Raw genomic sequence first — 21,299 nt, forward strand, 5'->3', positions numbered from 1 at the left:
AAATAGCAGCCTCTGCTAGGACTCCAAAGGAGTTAAAGGCTTGCGAGCCGTGGTAACAATTGTCTCCAGTTCCAGAGTGACCGACCCATCTGCACCATATTCCTCTTCCACGTACCGCTTCACCGCCAGTAGAACGTCTTTCTCGTACGCATCTCGCTGTCCCTGGGTCCAGATTTTACCCAAAACCGGAAAAGTAACAGGCTGGATGAACTTCAGAAAAGTAGGTACTGGCATTGAAATGTGCTTGATGACTACAGTGGTTTGCACGTCCTCGAATCCTTCCTTTTCGTACCTGGAGCGTACAAATGACTCGGAATCCCAGCCTGCATTGAACATCGAGAAGAATTCCTTCGCCGTGGGAAATGGAAGGTTTCCTGGGAGGGTTTCAATGGCGGATTTCACAATTCCAATCCAGTTGTCTGTCAGATGAACTTGTTAGTGTCAATCTATATATAATGGCTTGTCCACGACTAGGAGCCAACCTACTATTTTGCCAGGTAGAGCTTGCAGCCAAACCACCCGGTTGAAGGACCCGGAAGCATTCTGTCATCAATAAGCTTCTTATTCAGTTCAAATAACTGATTAATTCATGCAAAGGACTCACCTTTCAAAGCAGCGTCCGGGTCAGGAAATGATTGGAACGCTGCAAGACATCAAACATTAGACCTCACCTACATCCCATCATATCTTAACCAATCACCCACCAAAAGCCACAAAGATATGGGTATAGTATCCAGTAGATATGCCAGTGTCCTGCGCATTTATAACCTTGGCCTCTGCATTCGGCCATTCTTCATTCTGGATCCTCTTCTTCGTGAACTCGACCATAACATTGCTGAAGTCACCACAGGTAAGTTGCCAGTCTTTCTGGACCTGGCTATCCACCATGTCATGAAGCGCTTTTGAAACAATGCCTGTTCCACAGGCATTATCGAAGACAGCCAGCGGCTTCTGAATGAACTTGGCTACACCTGAGATGTCAACCAATGCCTCTGCAAATGGACCGGTGACTGTCTCGGCTATGTTGCTATACAGGGCAGCAAAGTCCTGTTTGGCGAACATCTGCATGAAATTTTGCTTTATAGACATCTTGACTGTTTGATTGCGGTGGTGGTAGTCGTCGATATGTAATGTCTGGATGAATGGGACGAGTGAAATGGGCAGTGTCAAAACAAATATTCCAAAATGCAGATTCAAGGATAAACTGCAATTCACAATATGATATGATCAAGATTGAGTAATCAGATGATTTCCTCAACATAGAAAGACGTATTTATACCTTTCCTTAGCAAAGGCTGACGCATTCTTGGCTTGGTCTCACTATTCAGAAAGTGTCCGAACATCTCTCCGAAGTACCTCTGGGACAGAGGAATCGCAGTATTACCATTAGATGTCAACTATATCTCAATTAATACCCCCATGTAAGCTAACACTGTGAGCATTTTCTCATTGGAGAGCTTCCTGTTCGTACGTTGGGAGAATCACTCCCCATGTCAGATGTCTATATCGCATTCATCTCCCGTTATATGAATGGTCCCCAACAGCGTGCTGGAATACACCAGTTAGCCACTTTCGCTACGGCTGTTATTTAATAACTAGTAATCGTAAGCAACGGAATCACCTTGGCGCATTTGGCATTCCTTGTAGGGAGGTAGGTAAACGTTACGCCTAACACATCAGTCTGATGTGAGGTCTCCAGCATTGATATTATGTCACCATGTTTATCCGCGAGGTAGAGTGATAAAACCAGGGAATCATCTGTTTCAAATAATATCCTATTTTCCCATAGAGATCACTCAAGTAGAGAAACACCCTGTTGCCCGGCAGCAGGAAACCACTGAACAACCATACGGAAACTGGTTGAGAACCCAACGCCGGTGCTGATCCTGTTACTGTGTTTCCTCTCAAACATTCATGACCCCTGAGGCGGAAATCCTGCACGCGCCAGATTCCGCTGCGGATCCATCCTGTTGTCCAAGTCTTCGTACCGTAAAATGAACTCGCGCTAGAGAACGAGGATGTTAGTGTGTTCACACTATCCCAGTCGAAATCGTTACATACCCTTATCTTCTTCCAGCTGGCAGGATCCCAGAGGAGATAGACTCCCCGTTCGCTAACACCTCGCTCGACGTCAACAGGGCCAGGATACGTCTCGTCGCGAGTGAGCCAGCATCTCTCAATCTTGTGGTATCTCCATTTGCGACCCATCAACTCTTCCGCTACCACTTCTTGCATCACATCACGCGGCATACTGTAGAAGATGTAAAATAGTGTCTCGTCGCTGAAGCTAGGGATTCGGGACTGAAGGGGTTGGATATTGGCAACGTTATAACAGGACGGCAGGGCAAAATCTTGCTCCAGAGGCACGCCCGTCATTGAGGCGACAAACGGTGAGGCGAAGGATGTATGTAAAGGTCTAGTACAATCAGGTCAACACTATCCTATCTAATCCGATATGGGCCGAAAACCTACTCCGGTTGATTCAAGTCCAAGCCCAGTGTCATCAGATCTTGCCCAACTGCAAGGCTCGCTACATCGGGACTATCACTGTGGATCATCCGAAGGAGGCCTGCGAGTCCGAATTTATCAAGTTCGCTCATCTCAGATAAGGGCTGTTGTTCAGTATTTTGCGCCCCCTCGGCCGACTCCTGATTTTGCGCAGGGAACTGTAGCGACTGTTGTTCTGCGAGAGCACGCTGATTCGCTATCAGGGCACTACTTGATTCCTGTAACTAATTCCTTAGCAGAAGAATATAAACCCCATCGTATGAAAGCTCGCACCTCTTTTTCCTGCCCAGGGACTCCATTAGCTGGGTTGACGGGCGACCGTGATGTCCCGATTCCTGAGAAATGATCAATGCACAACTCCGCAGACTTGTCACTCTGATAGGTTCTTACCTCCCGCACCCGGTGTCGCAGGCGACATCATTCGTTCCGGCCCGTTTATCGAAGATGAAATCAAGTTGCGATTCTGCGTCGACTGAGCCTGGTTTGCGCCAGCAAAAGGCATGCCCGACGAATAGCTGCCGAACCCTGCACTCTGCATCAGGGAGCCACGTCGATCTTGGCCCAATTCAGCAGGAACATTCCGTCCAAGCGGTGGAAACTCCTCAATGTTGCCTGTTTGTGGTTGAGTCCCTGCCCCTAGCTGACCGCTTATGCCTTGCCCGCCATTCCGAAAATCATCTAATCGATTCGCAAATTGAGCACCGGAAGGGAAAATGTCATCATGCGAAGGTTGTGATTGTTGCTGGGGGACATGGGATTGCGTTTGCGGTGCTCGTGATGGTGCTTGAGAGGTAGGATGCTGTTGTCTCTGGACAGGAGTCTGCTGCATAGCGCGTTGACTAGCATTGGCCCATACTAATTGCCCAGGGTTTGAGGCTTGCGATTGTGGAGGTGCCCCGGATAGTGAAGGGAAGTCACTAACAGAAAAGCGATCATTAGTATTGGTTTCGCAGTAAAAGTCCAGCATGGGGTGAAGGGCTCAAGGGGCAAAGAAAAGGTCAAACTTGGTACTCACGATAGGTCAAGAGAAGTAGCAGGCTGCGAGCCACTAAGGCTCTGGGCAAATGTTCCCATATTTCCCATGGTGCGCTGTTGGTTTCCTTGAATTCCTGGTGTTCCACTCACGGGCAAGCCGAAGTTCCAATTTGCGCCCGCCCCTGCTTAATCCTTGTTAGCTTCCTCCAGCCACGATAACATTCAATTGTCAAATTTAAGTCAATCACACCCAGTTTTCCATTTGGCAACCTCGCCGACGCCAATGTCACATTTCGAGCCTGAACTTGTTGCTGCGCGGGGAATCCGGACATGCCCCGGAGAGGTTGTGGGCCCGGGCCTGGTAGATCAAATTACATGTCAGCGAAATGATGCATGTCTAGCGATCGTATAAAATTATTCGGCGACCTCTTCATCGGGGCTTGACCGATTTCTCAGCACGGTGTTGCGAAGCATCTCGGTCGCAGGCAGAAGGGCTGTCGGTAAATGCTTGCTACTAGATCAGGAAATAAATAATCGAAATGCAGCTTTTTCCTGCTTCCATAGAGCTTGCAAATATACCAACAACCGTCAAAAGACCACACGCGCGGAAAGAGCACCGGCCAGCAGGGCTACCGGGCTATAGCAAGCCCGAGCCACGAACAGAACAAAGGAAAGAGAATAACAGACCTGGCCTATTCATGATGGAGTTCAAGCCTTCAAAAGCTATTCTTGAAGGAATAAAGGTCCAATTATAGCACGAACAATAGTATGCACCCAGTGCACAAGAAGTCAAGAGCGAGGACTGATACTCAAACTGTGCCCACTCTCGTGCGACGGATACTGAAAGTGGAGTGGCTGCAAACGCGCGCTTACTGATATGTGCACGGACCATAATAGCCGAATGTAGTTAACTTGCAGCTTCATGGTTATAGGAATACAAGGTCTTGCTAGTTTTATTATTTTCAGCCTATTTAATTATTTCTAATTAGTGTTGAGCCTCACTGGAGTAAATAACAACCAGTAGAGGGGGATTGACAAGAAACTATAGCAGACAATCTGGAGGTTTGCACACTCTATCAGCTTTTATTTGTTCTGTGTTTAGAATAAGGAAATAAATCACATAATAATCAAGCAGAACAATTAAGCATTCATATTTATCCATAGTTTGGCCTCCTATTAATTCCTCACTACGTGAATGCTTGATTGGACCACCTCAGCGCTATGAAACGAGGATGTTTATCACGTGACTTAACCGCCGAAAAGTCCACTCCGCCAGCTTTTACTCCCGCACCTCAAGGCGGCCGGCCATCTGTTCAGTCTCGTCATCGAAGACTTTCCCTGCCTAGTCCGTTCGTGATGCATCGTCAATCCGTTGTGCGGATCGCCCGCCAGTCTGGGGGCATTTCGCTCGTCGACTTGCCTCCTCCCTACCTTGCGCCATCCCTCCATTTCTCCCTGGCTCGGTCCCCAGTCCAGTGTTCGACCTTCTCGTCGACCGCCGTTGCTGCTGGCCGTGGACGTGATCTGAACAAAACTCGTGGTGTCTCGGCCATCCACCGCACTGGTCCAAGGTTCAAGTTGGGTGTGTCGAAATACCCGTTGCCCAAACCAATTTCGCCAGAGGCTCTGGACAAGCGTCATCCGACCCCAGACCATGGACTTTGGGGATTTTTCCCTAAGGACCATCAGGCATTGAGCACGCCAGAGTATGATAATGCGCATGGTTAGTCTGCCTATTCTCTGTATACCTTGATTTCAGGATCTATAGCCAGAACGAGTCGGTGCTAATCATAGTTCAGGCCGTTCGTGGTCTATTCAGGAGCTTCGCGAGAAGTCTTGGGAGGATTTGCATGCTCTTTGGTGGGTATGTGTCAAAGAACGCAACCGTATAGCGACTTCCAACTTGGAAAGACAGCGATTGAAGGCAGGATACGGCGAATGGGAGGCCAGTGATCGGGATCGAGCGGTGAGTTCTTGTTTTATCTCTCATTCTTCTTTGTTATGTCTTCCACCACCTAGTTATCTGGTCAGGGAATCTCTTTCTTAGCATTGATTGTTGGTTTGCAACCTGTCTCTGGCTTAATATGTGACGACACCGGAGCATGATTACTGACGAAATATCACAAATAGATTCGCGTCACACAGAAGAGCATCAAGCACGTTCTTCGGGAGCGGTGGTACGCATGGGAAGAGGCCCAACGACTGTACGAACAGGGACATCGACCTCAGGAAGACTTGGATTAGGCCTCCCGAAGTACTGGATGGGAACGTCTATCATACTATATGACTAGTCTTTTGCAATAGCATTGGCCTCTGTATGTAAGACTACTTATTTATTATCTGCATTCACTGCGATTTGATCCGATGTGGTTTAATTATTATCGATGGACTTGCGGGAGCTATGTACTTCGTACTGTGGACTTTGTTTGCTCCTAGCTGTAAAATTAGACCGAGTCAATAGCGTTGGTGACGCGACAGGGGGCGGAGACTAGACGAACTAGAGGAACTATAGGAGACGGCCGACATAGTCATCGCATTGACATAGTTAACGGGTCGAGAGTGAGCCAGACCACAAAAAGGGGCAGCGGAAAGGAGCAAATACTAAAAAAGCTCACTTCCATAGTCTTTTCAGTGGATCTCTTCTTTCTTCAATAATCCGCAGGGGACAGCTGCAAGCGGACTAGGCCTAAGGCAGCTAGAGCAAAGGACGACTCCTAACTCTCGCCGCTCCAACTCACCGCAACCATTCTCCAGCCTCGTTTGTCTCCGCATCCTCCCACCTTCTACTTGCATTTTTTTTTGTACTTTTTTCTTTTCTTTTTTATTTGCTACTGTGATTGATTCTGTTACGCTGTCTAACTCATATTTACTTTCCAGCAGCCAACATGGATGAGATTGCTCCCGAATATGATGTTGTCGTGCTCGGCACTGGTATGATCTGCTGCTACCCCGCCACTCAACACTAACTGGACTAACAAATCTTCCCCTTTCCCCTCCTTCTTCTCAGGCCTGACGGAGTGTGTACTTTCTGGGTATGGTGCTCTCTCACTTCTAGCTACATCCCAGTGGCTGATAATCCGTTGCATATAGTGTTCTCAGTGTCAAGGGAAACAAGGTCCTGCACATCGATCGCAATGATCACTACGGAGGGTAAGTGAGCAGGCTGCTCGTTTCCTCTTATCAGTCAATACTGACAGGTAGAATAGAGAGGCTGCTTCGGTGAACATTGAAACTGTAAGTGCGGTGTTCTTGGGCCTGACCTATGACGTCGTCTGTTGCTAATGACTGGTTTTGCTCTTGACAGCTCTTCAAGAAGTATGGCAACGTCCGCCCCGGTGAAGAGCCCTGGAAGAAGTACGGGCGCGTCAATGACTGGAACATCGATCTGGTCCCCAAGTTGCTGATGGCGAACGGCGAGTTGACCAACATCTTGGTCTCCACCGACGTGACTAGATACCTGGAGTTCAAGCAGATTGCGGGTAGCTATGTCCAACAAGGAAATGGACCCAAGGCGACCGTGGCAAAGGTGCCTTCGGATTCCGCCGAGGCTCTGCGATCGTCTCTCATGGGCTTGTTCGAGAAGCGGAGGGCGAAGAAGTTTTTGGAATGGGTGGGTGACTTCAAAGAGAACGACCCTTCTACTCACCAAGGTTCGTTGGCTCAAACCAACGCCTCCCCCTTCCCAAGTGCTTTTTTGCATTGTCATGATTAATGACCCAACTCAGGCTTGAACATATCCCAGTGCACCATGAAGAGTGTCTATGACAAATTCGGACTGGAGCCAAACACCTGCGACTTCATTGGTCATTCCATGGCCCTATACCAGTCAGATGAGTACAGTGAAAGACCAGGAATGGCCCCCGAGACCATCAACCGTATCCGCCTCTACGTGAACTCCATGGCCCGGTACGGCAAGTCGCCGTACATCTACCCTCTCTATGGTCTGGGTGAGCTTCCCCAGGGCTTTGCTCGTCTCTCTGCCATCTACGGGGGCACCTATATGCTCAACACCAGCGTCGACGAGGTACTCTATGATGAGAGCGGCAAAGTGTCGGGCATCAAGGCAACTATGAAGGATCGGGACGACAGCGGTGAAACAATGAATTTCACAACCAAGACCAAGAAAATTCTCGCCGACCCATCCTATTTCCCCGGCAAGGCTAGGGTCACTGGGTACTTATTAAAGGCCATTTGCATTCTGAAGCACCCTATCGATAAGACTGATGGCAGCGACTCGCTGCAGCTGATCCTTCCCCAGTCGCAGGTGGGCAGAAAGCATGGTGGGTTACCAGCCTTTGTGAGGAGGTTAATAACTAACATAATTGGTTAGATATCTACATTGCCATGGTCTCTTCCGCACACAACGTCTGCCCCAAGGGCTACTACATCGCCATCGTCTCGACCATTGCCGAGACAGATGCCAATCACCACCTGGAACTCGAACCCGGCTTCGAACGTCTGGGCGCCATTGAAGAGAAGTTCTTCGGACCCCCCATCCCCCTCTACGAGCCCCTGGAAACCGGCGAGAAGGACAACGTTTTTATTTCCAAGAGCTATGATGCCACCTCTCACTTTGAGACCACAACCGGTAAAGCTTCTTCCACATTTTAGCCTCCCTCCCCCCGCGGGAGGTTGGGCCGAGAAATTCAGGAACAGACTGATGCTGACCCATGATTAGACGATGTGCGAGACATTTACCGACGGGCGACGGGCGAGGAGCTGGTCGTTGAGGGCCTTCGTGAGGACCAGAAACTTGCGCAAGAATAGATGCACTTCGACTCTGGCTTTTGAGGGCCGTATATTAATATATCGTCGCTTTGGATGCTTTGAACCATAATACTTTTGTTGAGGTTTCTTTTTTTATTTTATATCCATTGCTCCGTCAATCATACCGACTATTCCCAGATTTTGAAAGAAACCAGCACACTCGCTCTGTCCTTAGTGTTTTGACCCTTTAAGTAGAAACCCGGTCTGTGTTGAGACTGCGCTGTCCTGCTGGTGTCCGGTGCCTTTATCCACTGTCAATAAAGTTTGATTTTGTCTAGTATCTTCTGGGAGTCAAAGACCAGCCCTCATGCCTATATACAAAATCTCATCTAACTCACAGGACTCTAAAAGAGGACGACATCGAACCTAAACAACCCATGAGCATCCACAAGACAGCCTGACCACATGGATATAACACAACAAGATCGCAGCTACAACTTCCGCCCGGTCGAGGGATCCGTGTTCACCTTCTCATGCTCCCCAACAATGCACAAATCCCCATTATCCACGCGGGAAATCTCCGCCTTCAAGAACGCCAACCGACGGCCAACCTGGACAACTTCGCACACCAAGCGAGCCTCGGTGTCCAGGGGCACGGGACGCAGATACGTCACCCTCAGATTGCGACTGACACCTCCTATGGAGAAATAGCCCGGTTTGGAGACGCCCATGAGGATAGTGGTCGAGAGGTTATCAATCAGGGTCGCAGCACAACCGCCATGTAGACTTCCGAATAAATTACACATCCCAGGGGATACCTTGAAAAGGAATGATACTCGAGCGGGGGGTCCCCTAGTGGCGGATTCGAAGCGGAGATTGCATGCGCGAGTATCAATGTCCCATTTCTGAGGAGCGGTTAGTCGGTCCATCCATCACCATCCAGCCTTTTCCATGGTGTATTGGAAGGAGAGACATACAACATCTTTATCGTACGTTCCGTTCGAGTACTCGTATACTAGCTCTTCGAATTGTTCTAGTTTCCTGGACGGGGCGCGAATGCGAGGGGTCATGGTCGGTTCGATACTGCGGTGTGTATGAATTAGGTGAGGTAGGAATAAATGTGCAGTAGAGTCATCAGAGAAACGGAAGTTGGGGAAAGGACAGAGAACTCCGTATTGAGATGTTGATTAATATGTCTATAGCCGAGGTTCGCGGCTGTCTATAGAGTTTGTTCTTGCTGGTGATATTGGAGTCAGCCACGCTTGAGTACTCGTCATCTCACTCACAGTAAAATTGCAGCTTGGGTTTCTTTAGGAGCTCTGTAACTACTTCTCGATCGTTTTATCGCTAGAGAGCGTGTAGTTACATAGAAGGATTATATATCAACGCTTCCGTTGTACAAACCACATCCACCCCTCCTTGTCACACCTCCTACCCCTGTCAAATATTAATTAGCCTACACTCCATAGACAAAAACACGATAGACCTTCAAATCCATTCCGATGGCGAACAATGTGGATAATAGGTCACAGTCACCTGACTTCGCGTTACGTGTTCTGCCTCAGGCGACAAGATCCGTTCTGGACTCTCCTAACGCACTAGGAACTTTCAACAAACGGTCGATATTGCTGCTCGATACTTCCGCAATGGCCAACTGATATTAGATGCATGCGATACCATCCCAGGTCCCATTAGACTTCTGATTTATAGATCGTCTTTCGAGATTTCTCGCCAGTTGCCGTCGCCGAAAAGATTTCCTTTCCACAGTTATTCCTGACTAGACCCTACAGGACGCTTCATACTGGAAGGTTGGGGCTATCAGTACTACCGAAAAACCTGAATAGTCTGTCACCGATTATTCTAATAGCAGATGCGTGGGGAACAGTGAACTGTGGACCGAAACTCGACAGCCTTGATTTGACCTTTATATGATATCGATCTTCTGAGTTGAATGGCTGTGACAACCACGTTAAGTGAATATATATACGAAATATAACAGGATGAAGGGGCCACGAGCATCAAAGAGGCGGAGGGTGTCTGATGTTCAGGTTATCGATGAGGATGGAGATATTGCTATGCACAACAATAACGAAGACGTGTTCTCCGGTCCACCTTCTCCGACACCGCAAAAACGAGCTGTCGGCAAAGCCTCACTGGTAGACAAGAAGACAGAATCTCCTAGTGCGTCAAGGTCGGCGCCGCGCCAACTGTCAAAGGGTGATCAGACGACAGTGCCAGAGACTGCAACGAACGGACAGGAGAAAGAGAATAATAGCACTGAGACATCTTCACAGGCTGGACTACGGTCGAGTGGACGACAGCGGAAACCTCCTCAGAGACTCGAAGATGAAGTCATCAATACACCGTCTGCGAGGAAATCAATTACAGCTCCGGAGCGAAGGGGTCACGCCTCGAGAAATGTACGGAGGTCGAGACACGTATCGGAGATGGAGGAGAGTGGGGATGAATCGCCGCAATCACAGTCTGGAAGAGTAACAAGGACAAGGTCGAAGAGGACTTCTGTAAGATTTGACGCTACGAATACAGATAGCGGTCGCTATGCGGTGGATGGAAATGATTTCCGGCACTCTCCTTCTCCGGATGATTACCAGGATGAGTTGGATGACCTTCTGTCAATGCAATTGCAACAAGACCTTACTAAGAAAGAAGGAGTTGGCCAAGATGAAGTCGCGCCTACGGATGTTTCAATTCCTGCGTATGCTGAAAGGTTCCAGGCTCTTTCCCAGACAGGTTTGACGGAAGAACTGCGGACGATGGCTGAGTTGATATTGGAAAAGCTGAACGGCAAACGACTCATTCCACTAAAGGGGCTGGAAAACGAATACAACAAGGTTCTTCAGCTTCTTGAGCAGACGGTCGAGGTGGGAGAAGGTAATTCCATGTTGCTTTTGGGATCTCGAGGGTCAGGAAAGACCGCCATAGTGGAGACTATCATCTCCTCGCTGAGAAAACAACACAAGAACGACTTCCATGTCGTCCGGCTCAATGGTTTCTTGCATACTGATGATCGACTGGCGCTCCGCGAGATATGGCGTCAACTTGGGCGGGAGATGAACACAGAAGACGAAGCTGGGAAAGTGGGCAGCTACGCTGATACTATGGCGACTCTTCTTGCTCTTCTGTCACATCCGGAAGAACTGTTTGGCTCTCCAGATAGTCCAGATACTGTGACGGCGGCAAAATCCATAATCATCATCCTGGATGAGTTCGACCTGTTTGCCACTCACCCGCGCCAGACCCTGTTGTACAATCTCTTTGATATTGCGCAAGCGCGGAAAGCACCGGTGGCGGTGCTAGGACTGACGACCAAGGTGGATGTCACTGAGATGCTAGAAAAGCGAGTCAAGAGTCGATTCAGTCATCGATACGTCTTTGTTCCGCTCCCGAGAACGTTTGACGTATTCTCCGAGATCTGCCTCGCTGGCTTGGACCTGGACAAGGAGGACGTGCGGGAGATGATGGAGGCGGACGATGCGAAAAAGCACTCTGTTGTGAAGTCTGAAGGATGGGATAAGCTACTGGAGGGGTGGAAAGCCTATCTACAGGTAAGCTTTCTCTCTCTCTCTCTTGGACAAAGTTGTAACTAGAGTTAGGGTTTGTGGAGCGACGAAGCGTTCCGAGCTCATCTACAACGAATCTATTACCAATCCAAGTCCGTCAGGGAGTTCCTGACCAGCGCGTTGATCGGAATGACAGAGCTATATTATAGCACTTATCCCTCCGCAGACGAGGACGGTCTTTCCTTTCAGATTCCTACCCCGACAACATTCAGCAGCCAGAGCTTGTCTTGTCCGGATCCTGCACCTCTACCGTTCTCAGTATCTACGACCGTCAGTTCATCCTCGTTACCACTATCGTTACTGCTAGCCGCCACGCGCCTGGCGGCGCTGTTCGATCCGGGACTGGAGGCATCGCAAAGCACGGGGCCACTGGCGCTGTCATTCCCCGCGGCCTACGCTGAATATGTACGGCTACTGACATCAGCCAAAACGTCAGCATCCGTGTCCGGGGCGGTGGCCACTCCCGGACGAGTCTGGGGTCAGGAGGTGGCACGCGAAGCGTGGGAGAAGCTAGTGAGCTGGGGGTTGATTGGTGCAGTAGGCGGGGGAAGTGGGACAGCAAATGGACGGATGTTCCGGGTTGAAATCAGCTTTGAGGAAGTGGTTGCGATGGCGGGATCGGGGGGTTCATTAGGAAAGTGGTGGCGGGACGGGTGAACCTTGATGCACGTATCTAGTCTGGTCTCTCAGGCATGGATATCTACAAGCGTGCAAGTTCATTATTATAATTAGCACAGAAAATCGTGAACGATGACCTCGCGATTGGAATTCTCCCCACAGGGAGATCAGCTACCTCGTTGGAAGTAGTACTCATTCCTCCAATGAAAGCTGATGCGTGGCAATGGACTGGACGGTCGTGTCTAGAATCCATCCTTCTACCTAGTTAATTATGCATAGTATGCTCCGTCAGCAAGACGATCCTGCGTAAATAGAGGGATAGATCAGCATGTAACCAGTGACGATCCTCACGTTGGAATTTAAACCCCTCCTTTCCTCCCCTCATTCCCCCCACACCTTTGGCGTGCATCCTCGATGACCCTACATTGCAGGGACTGTCTAGGTAGGTAGAGGCCAATTCTCGAGGTGCATGAGGGAGTGACGGGGAGTGAATCCTTGGACCGATCTGCGGTATGCTAGCAGCAGTACATACATAAATATATACATACTCGGTAGGTCGTGGTGAAGGGTACTCTGTACATCACAGGCTCAGAAAAGAAAGATACGAAATGAGATGCTCGTCAAGACTGGGATAAGCCGAGAGAAACGAGCAAGGGTGTCTGAGGGGGCTATCTTTCTTCTTTTCTCTGTATTCTCAAGGAAGAAAGAAAAAGTAAGAGTGAATGCAAGGGATGCAATGCGAAGAGAGGAAAGGAGGGGGTGAGGAATTACCGTCGTCCATGAGGTGGAGGTCGTGTGACTTGACGATGTAAAGATCAATTGTATATACATAGCTATCAATCACTATTAATTAATCTATGTTATAGAATAAATGTCCATAGCAGTCTATGAATTAACTTAACACTCTGTAGGGGTAGAAATAATAATTGTGATGTAATGATAGTTAGCGCCAGCCTTCTACAGCAGACAGCTGGGAAGTATACCACTAGCACCGAGGGATTTCACTCCTTAGAGTTATATAGCACAAAATAGTCACCCAGTCTTTATTTTATTGTTTTCAATTACATTAACGTTTATTAATTACACAGTATGTATGGATAGGTTGATGGATTGTGTAAAAAAAAACCATTTTTATATAAAGCCAACATTGGGGGTCGAACCCAAAACCTCTTCATTAGAAGTGAAGCGCGCTACCATTGCGCCATGCCGGCTGCACTTGCGGAAACGCCACTTTTTTTTTGTAATAAAAATATATTTTTTCATGCACGAGGACTGACCGCAAAAATTCCGTATGATACCCTCTGTATACTAGAGTCGCTATTTCTTGCCCAGTAGTTAAAGGTCACTCTACTCTGTTAATGTCGCGGTGCCTGCCTGCCCAAACCAGCCGTATATGACAACGAGAAAAGGATTAAATATCTATCTGCCCCCGAGGGTAAGATAGCCTTCGCGGCTATGATGACGAGAACTTTGTTATCCACGATAGGAATCAGATGACTGGGGCTGGGTGGATATAGCCTTTCAGACTCCCTTGGCTTGACCATCTCCTGCAAGATTTTCTAGCGAGTGGTCCCACAGCAAGCTCTGCCGTTCTTGACATTTTATCTTACCGCAGAGTCTAGAGGACCACGGCTGCTCAAACTGCGAGATAACATCTTGTACGTGGTAGAGATGGACCCAACTAGGAATACTCCGGTATCTTGTCATATTTGGTTTTTCTATAAGGAAGGACGGCCAAGGTGCTTTGGATGAGGCATGGAAGGACGAGCGAAACTGAGAACTGTGGCGCGAGTCAATATAAAATAGCATGGCTTATTGATTCTGCGAACAAAATGGCAGTGCTACAGGACCGAAGGTTAGGAGATTCTGTTCAACCTTCGTTTGCGTTCACCATAATATAAGAGAAACAGGGTGGCCAATGATCCGAGTCCGCGAGAAAGGCCAGACTGTGGAATTGTTACTATACTCATAGAGCACCCAAAGCCGTGAACCAGAGTATACAGTAACAATGCTCTAATTCTTGCCACAGAGATATCGAAACAGCGGATGCCTTCGAGGGACAGTCAAGGATCTCGAGAGCAGAGATATATGCTGGGAAGACTGCTGAGCTTCATGCAAGGATTGAGATCATACTAAAGCTAGAAAGCCAGTTCTTTTGAGGAGTCCTCTGCAGTGTATGCTGTCAATGTTCTTAGAGAATATCCAGGCTGAATAGCTGCTTGGCGCCGATTTTACTCCTGAGGGATTCTATAGAAAGATGCCATTTGAAACGGTGGTATATTGAAAATAATCTGATCGGCTTCGCCAGTCGAAGGGTAAGTAAGAGACCTTTCAGGATTCAGAATGGCAAAATAATGGCCTGATCAACAATCCCAAACGCGTGCATAACAATTGTACTGTCGAAGCCTGGGCGAGGGTGCAGGCTTAATGGTCCAGATCTAGAAGTATAGAGATAAGCAGGCGATACGGAAGAACTATTTTAAGGTTGATTTCTTGTTCATCTCATCAAAGGCATGGAGAATCCTTTCTATTACGTGGTATATAGAGAGCTATATACTTTATGCCTAATTAATATAATACAGTTGAACGTTGTCGCCCCTAGTTAATTCCCGAATAGTCTATTCTTATCCAAACTAACTGCCCCTTCGACCAGGACATTGCAATCAATTATATCTAGTAATTTGACTTTGACCACTGCTGCATTAGCGAGGGCGCTCATATGTGCTGGATGATTACAGTCAGACCACGGTTTTGGTCGAAACACCACGGACGACGTGTAATGTCTGTCGTCACCCAAGATCGCTACAAGCAAGGATTACTGTGAGGATTACTACACCTTCAGATGGCCTGCCATAGCGCTCTGGCCCGAATTGCTTACAGCTTGGGGTGACATTCCTGCCTCTCCGGGCCAATGTATATTGGGAACCTGGCCAATTGGAATGGGAAGAGTCTGCACACTACTGCATGAAATATTCTCTAGCGTCTGTAAAGTACGTAGCTACAAGGAGAATGCTGACTGCTGACTGCTGACTGCTGCCTGCAGGGTTGTGATTGTCAGCCCATCTATCTGTCTATCTATAGTTGATTTTGTTATCTTCATGGCATCATAACAAACTGTGGCTTCCGTAAGGAATAGAGAATGTAAAAGCCCGATACAAAGCAACAATCAAGTCAACTCGAGCATCCCTGTCATCTGCTAACCCAAGCAAGAGTGATGTGCCAGGTGGCATTGTCCTCTTCCAGCCTCGCTCTTTGAGGCCTGAGCAGGTCCTCGTGGGAGCAAGGATCTTCGTCTACTCCGTACCAAACAGCAAGACTTCAAATGACAAGGGACGTGGTTATCATCCACTGGCATCACGTTTACTTCGTCTCTGCCACAGAGGACAGACAGACAGACAGACAGACAGACAGACAGACAGACAAGACTTGTGCATTCCGCCGCCATGCGGTATAGGTCTACTCGACCTTCCCCATCCCCTAGCAAACAATCAACAGACACAATCACAGGTGTTTGTGGGTTGAGCACGGGCAGCAGGAATTTCACCCCGCACGTAACCTTGGTCCATCTGTCAACCACATGGATTTCTGCATTTGGGAGCGATGGGCATGTCGGGCCGGTTCTCCATCCTATAGTCTATATCTTTCTCCGGTCGATGATTAGAGACAGCATTCGGTGGGATGTCACACCGGACAATGCATCCTTGCAAGCAAGGCATAAGTCAAGATAGGATAGTCATCCTGAAGGGGGAAAATACAAAGCACAACACTCCAACCTCACAACTACCTTAGTGCGACTATCAAGGTTCACTTTACCGCCTTCCCGGAAGATCTTCCACGTGTCCCAGTCTTTTTTTTTTTTTTTTTTTTGTGTCGACTTTTGACGCGTGGTTCGGAAACTTTCCTAAATGAAGGCCATGGATCTGCAAAGAAAATTATCGTTTGATGTATCCATGGATGGACATGATAAATACTAGATGGTATTTCTCGGAGCTCGGTATCCGATCGTCCCGATCTCGCAATCTCAAAAATTAGTCAACAGATTCAAAATCATCAACATGGAGCATTTCAAGTGACACGTAAATCCCTTGCATCATGGTCTTGAACTGGATATGAACCCACTATTCCGATCCTCTGGATCTAATAAATCCCTTACAGCGGAGCATTTCCTTATTGAGCCCATTACCCGACCCAAGGATTTAGGATCCTCTCAACACGAACGCTAGCGAATGGGGAAATCAATAATAAGTATAGAGAGTAAATACAAAGAAAAAAAAGGAAAACCACCTCACTGTTCTAGTGTATTCCAGAATCCTTCTGGAAGCCTTCTAGCGTCTCGCCCCTCTTAGCGACCTGTGACTATCGCCAAAACATGCAATTCTGAAACCAACAGACTGGGGCAGGATCACATTTCCAAAATAAATTAACTCATTAGTCAAACCATGGATAGGTTACTATGGCAAGCGGGTCTTTATGCATCACACTCTATACATGAGCACTTGTACCCTTGTACTCCATACATTACTACATACAGTAAATAGGCAGTCTTTCAGTAATGAGACCAACATGTGATATCATGACCACACTAGACTACATCTAGCTATAGACCAACTACCAGGATTCAGTCGGTCACAACAGATTTTCTTCGTGTTCCCACCGACCCCCACTACCTACCTATCACATGAGGGGCACGGGATTTTTGGGGGCCAGCCCCTTTAGTCCAGATCCTCTATACTCTGTAAACACCGTGTGTTATCTTTACTAAGTACTTAGGACGCGGCTGGTACCGACACGGAGGAACTTATTGTGCCGACGGGGGGAAAAATCCTTGACTGATTATTCTATGATTGTGACTCGGAGCCTCAGGTCTGGTTAAATAGGTAATTGCCTCCTGACCATGTGTGGACTCTACAGGGGTGTCCGGAGAATTTGATGGGAAACTACTACCACATACTTACTCAGAATTCGGATATCCTATATATCTAGGTGCTCTGTAGATAGTTGAGGGGCGCTATCTTGCCAATAAGATCATCCAGATTGACATGGGTTTTGGTATACTTGGGTTATTCAGTTTGAAGTGGACGTGTCGGGGGTACAGAGTAGGTAGATAGTACGGAGTAGCTAATAGATATGTGCTGTGTTGGGAGTAGAGAGCACTACCTCTTTGAGGGTAGAGACAGACGAGCTACAAAATGTAACAGAGCGACTAGACTTATCAAGACTCGAACCAGCGCAACCGAGACTATCCCGAAAGACTTTGGGTGTATCATCCCCTCTCACATTGAGCCGAAGTCGTAATTACCGTTCGTCCGGAAACTGATTTACTCTACCGCCAAGAGGAGTTAATCCGTATATGGCATGGATTTGATAAGTCCATGAACCTTGTCGTATTTTATGGTATCATATCTGTTCTCCAGTACCTAGTACGGAGTAGGTGAGTCTGCCCTAATTATGCAGGCCGAGATAGTTCATCTCCACGGCACGGAGAGGAATCGTCAACAATCACATTAAGAGTCGTGCTATCTGCAGGGCACCTAATCTAGGTACCTAGCATCTTTTTAAAATATGATGCATAATTGCTAAGAGAGACTTGCCGGATGGATTCCAGAGATACTGATTGAACGGCATCTGCAACATGTTTTACCAATATTCTATTGCAGGTGGAGATATACTCCGTCGGAATTAGACATAGACTATATAGAGTAGAGTGTGTTTTGTTTAGTATAATCCTTGGATGGCTTGGAGCATCTGCGATAGTCCTTTACTTGAGCTGGGATAGGGAGTTATTGATAATTGTTGTCTGCACATAGTGGTAGATTACAGATATATTTCAATTGTCGCTTCACTTCTAGACAGGTAGAGCTGATTCATGTCGAATACAGGTTTTATTCTAGAGTACTCCGTGACCATATTAAGATAAGGGCACCAACACATGCGTCGCAAGCCGACCAAGATGATTCTAAACAGCTTTCGAACACATATTTGTACTGTCTTGATCGAACAAGGGTCATCCTCATCTGTATCCCTGCGATTAAAGTAGAATTAGAATAACTCTCACCCAACATGGACATCCTCTCCCAATCTAGCATTTACTGTGCATGGTTTGGATAAATACTCCGTACCCAGGGAATTCGACAGACAGAGTATTTTAAAGAAATGGGCATTCGCCGAGTTGGTGATTTGGTATGTAACTTCTAAGCTTTGTTGGTCAACCTTCCTATAGAGTACAACTTGTTGATAACACCGAAAACTCTGGTTGGTCAAACACAGTAGACCACTGTCGAGTCAGAGTCGGAATTCAGGATCTGCATGACAAGATAACTACAGGGTAGAAGTTAAAAAGCACGTTGATAATAGAACGAAGACTGGATAGGAGATAGCGTTGATCCGCCTGCAAGAAGTTTACTTGGTTTGAGCCATCATTAGCCTCTTTGGAGGTCCACTGGTCATCCTGGTTACATGTGGTGAGTGCAACCTGTAAGGCACCATCCTTCTCTGCCACAAAGAAAGCAAGAAGTTTGCAAATCCATGGCAAAATAGAAGGTTTAGGCAACCACTTCGTAAAACAAAAATACTGGTTCAGAAGAACAGAAAAACCTAGATACGAGCCTAGTTCCAAACTAGGTATCTAACCCTGCAACACCACGTGGCTCCCACATAGCGTCATTAATATGATTACTGTAGTATTATTAATTAAGTCTTTCTTTCCCTTTGGAACTCGATATTTTTGCTATTTTCCTCCATTTCCATACTAATAAGAGACTGTATTTATCTACTACTACTACACTTACTACCGCAACCGACTAACCCAGTCTCGATGTTGAATGTTTACTTGTCTTGACCACTCTTAGGTATAAAAAGTCCACTAGTAATGTTTCAGATAGCGATCCCCACTCTATGTTCGAGATTAGTTCATGTCATGAACCTATGTGTTGCTGGGTGAGTGAATAAATTAATGCTCTCATAGGTCCACTAGATCCACCCCTGCACAGAACTACTAGAACAGGCATATCCAGTGGGGACGGATTTATCAATGGAATATTAATAAAAGTCCCAGGAAGCTGGGAACGCGCAAGACAAGTAAATAAGAATGAAGAATAGTAAAAATGTTATTATATTTTAATTTCTTGACCTATAATTGACCGGAGGTACGCAGATACGGATCACGGAGTACAGTTCAACATCAGTATCCTCTGAATCCTAGACATGTCCAACTGTTCTACTCCGTGTAATGGCCTAATGTTTTCGGGATTACGGCCTTCGTCCACCACAGATTCCTCTTCCAGGGGTACTCACTGTAGTACCGCTACATTGTAGAACAAACCAACAAATAAAATAACTCGGGCTTCGTTCCAGGGGATTAATCATACATGGCCCAGAACCAAGATTAGCCTGTCGTAAGTACGGAATATGTCTACAGGTATCCGACTCCTGAGACAGGTTGACGCTATCAGTTCAGCCACCGAAATCGATGAAATATCCGGCAATAGCAATGTATGATGATGGATGGGATCCAGCCCAGCCCAAACATGGTCTGACTCGGTCGCAAGCCACATATTTCAACATCTGACTCTGTTGGCTCCAGAGTGGCATCCAGTATGCCGATAAATTGGGCATCTGCCTTAACTAGTACGACCGGACTCATCCAGTTGGCATTCTAGAACTCAGCCTTGCCACTGTCAATATGGGATCATCCCTGTATATATGTCTTGCTGTCTCACGTGGCGGTCAGGGATCTTCATTATACTTTGTGTGTTATAGGTGCTAGTCTGCTCAGTTAGGCTGGGTTCTCTGAAATCTTGCGCATACTTTATCTAGTGGAGTTATTATGGAGAATCCAAGTAGTATAGAATATGTCGTGTGGCATAAGCCATGGTTCTACCCCATCCTTGGACTCCCTATCGGTCGGAAGCAAAGCTTCCCCTCCAACAGATTCATCCATTGTCAAAGACCTCGCGTAGACTACACCGTATCAACTAAACATATAGAGAACAATGGAATCCTTCGGTGTCTTTGCCATCTGTGCGGTATACCCGTGATCAATAAAAGTGCGGCTGCTTCGAAATCCTCCCATATCTTCCACTTCCACGTCAACAGAGTCCGTGCCAAAGACACCCCGGGTGTCTTACCGCTATTCTGGAAATCCCCTACGACGGAGGCTAATAAATACAAATCAATGAACACAATTCCAAGATGACAAAAAGATGTTCGGAGGTGGAATTACACCAGGCTCCTCACCGCTTCGTATTGATACTTTGGTGGATACCAGTCTCAGTCGCTGATAGGGTATTTGCAGACACTCGTCCATGATCGACCTCCAGACATGATCTGATCTTCGTGAAACTTATGTTTTTCTTTTCTTTTCTTTTCAAATTTTTTTTTTCCCCCTCTCTCTGGTGCGTATTTTCCATTTTTATACTACTCGTTCCCAGCCTCTAGTTTTCCCGCCTCATTATACGGGCGTTTGTTAGTTGGTGGCGTGCTTCATCCAATTTGTCGGTCAGTGGTCAGCACCCGCCATTGAGCCTCGTATACAGTATTATAAATCTACGATGGTTACGTAGGGGCCCCATCCTTTGATAGCTATTCCTGGACTAGTGCTGCCGGATAATAGAGCTGAGAACCCTGTTTGACTTTGTATGTACGGTACCTATTTAGATTTGAGCCTCGCTTCGTTCCTTGGGGCTCATGTCAGAGTCCAGCGATCGGACCTCCAGAGGAGGATCAGGGGGGCGGGAATAAGGGGTGAGTTCGTTTTGAATGCTTGGCTACTGCAACCCAGGGAAAGGATTCCACACTGATGCGTTCTAGCGAGATTCTTTGTTGATAGAGCTCGCAGTGAGAGAGGGGAGGAGCCGTGCCGGTGATACATCATTCGTTGAAATTGGAATTCCTGCGTATTTATGGGCAGCC

The 21,299-nt window shown here is 47.3% G+C and overlaps 6 protein-coding genes and 1 non-coding gene across 7 annotated transcripts; 3 read left to right on the forward strand and 4 right to left on the reverse strand.

The window, feature by feature from the left end:
- Window positions 1-15: 15 nt before the first annotated feature.
- gtmA (gliotoxin thiomethyltransferase) lies at window positions 16-1,089 on the reverse strand (the record flags this gene model as incomplete). Its single annotated transcript, XM_033567986.1, has 4 exons — window positions 16-419; window positions 487-543; window positions 605-643; window positions 705-1,089. 4 exons carry the CDS (start codon window positions 1,087-1,089, stop codon window positions 16-18), a joined length of 885 nt encoding a protein of 294 aa, XP_033429981.1.
- Window positions 1,090-1,912: 823 nt separating this feature from the next.
- ATNIH1004_003308 (uncharacterized protein) lies at window positions 1,913-4,375 on the reverse strand (the record flags this gene model as incomplete). The annotated part of the gene is made up of 8 exons (XM_033567987.1): window positions 1,913-2,005; window positions 2,062-2,416; window positions 2,473-2,726; window positions 2,782-2,843; window positions 2,899-3,425; window positions 3,524-3,665; window positions 3,734-3,841; window positions 4,246-4,375. The coding sequence occupies 8 exons, from the start codon at window positions 4,373-4,375 to the stop codon at window positions 1,913-1,915; spliced, it is 1,671 nt and encodes a 556-aa protein (XP_033429982.1).
- Window positions 4,376-4,704: 329 nt separating this feature from the next.
- On the forward strand, window positions 4,705-5,727 carry mrpl4 (mitochondrial 54S ribosomal protein uL29m; the record flags this gene model as incomplete). The annotated part of the gene is made up of 3 exons (XM_033567988.1): window positions 4,705-5,206; window positions 5,283-5,449; window positions 5,614-5,727. The coding sequence occupies 3 exons, from the start codon at window positions 4,705-4,707 to the stop codon at window positions 5,725-5,727; spliced, it is 783 nt and encodes a 260-aa protein (XP_033429983.1).
- A 641-nt stretch (window positions 5,728-6,368) lies between these two features.
- On the forward strand, window positions 6,369-8,250 carry GDI1 (secretory pathway gdp dissociation inhibitor; the record flags this gene model as incomplete). The annotated part of the gene is made up of 8 exons (XM_033567989.1): window positions 6,369-6,414; window positions 6,491-6,515; window positions 6,574-6,633; window positions 6,690-6,717; window positions 6,788-7,133; window positions 7,209-7,763; window positions 7,814-8,071; window positions 8,162-8,250. The coding sequence occupies 8 exons, from the start codon at window positions 6,369-6,371 to the stop codon at window positions 8,248-8,250; spliced, it is 1,407 nt and encodes a 468-aa protein (XP_033429984.1).
- Window positions 8,251-8,681: 431 nt separating this feature from the next.
- On the reverse strand, window positions 8,682-9,260 carry ATNIH1004_003311 (PaaI family thioesterase; the record flags this gene model as incomplete). Its single annotated transcript, XM_033567990.1, has 2 exons — window positions 8,682-9,095; window positions 9,168-9,260. The coding sequence occupies 2 exons, from the start codon at window positions 9,258-9,260 to the stop codon at window positions 8,682-8,684; spliced, it is 507 nt and encodes a 168-aa protein (XP_033429985.1).
- Window positions 9,261-10,190: 930 nt separating this feature from the next.
- Window positions 10,191-12,428, forward strand: ATNIH1004_003312 (origin recognition complex subunit 4; the record flags this gene model as incomplete). Its single annotated transcript, XM_033567991.1, has 2 exons — window positions 10,191-11,756; window positions 11,805-12,428. The coding sequence occupies 2 exons, from the start codon at window positions 10,191-10,193 to the stop codon at window positions 12,426-12,428; spliced, it is 2,190 nt and encodes a 729-aa protein (XP_033429986.1).
- A 1,100-nt stretch (window positions 12,429-13,528) lies between these two features.
- Window positions 13,529-13,600, reverse strand: ATNIH1004_003313. The gene has a single exon. It is a non-coding gene; the product is annotated as a tRNA-Arg (tRNA).
- Between the last annotated feature and the right edge of the window lie 7,699 nt (window positions 13,601-21,299).

The sequence above is a fragment of the Aspergillus tanneri genome (genome assembly GCF_003426965.1).
Source record: "Aspergillus tanneri strain NIH1004 chromosome Unknown AapTan_1_pilon_pilon_pilon, whole genome shotgun sequence".
NCBI lineage: Eukaryota > Fungi > Ascomycota > Eurotiomycetes > Eurotiales > Aspergillaceae > Aspergillus > Aspergillus tanneri.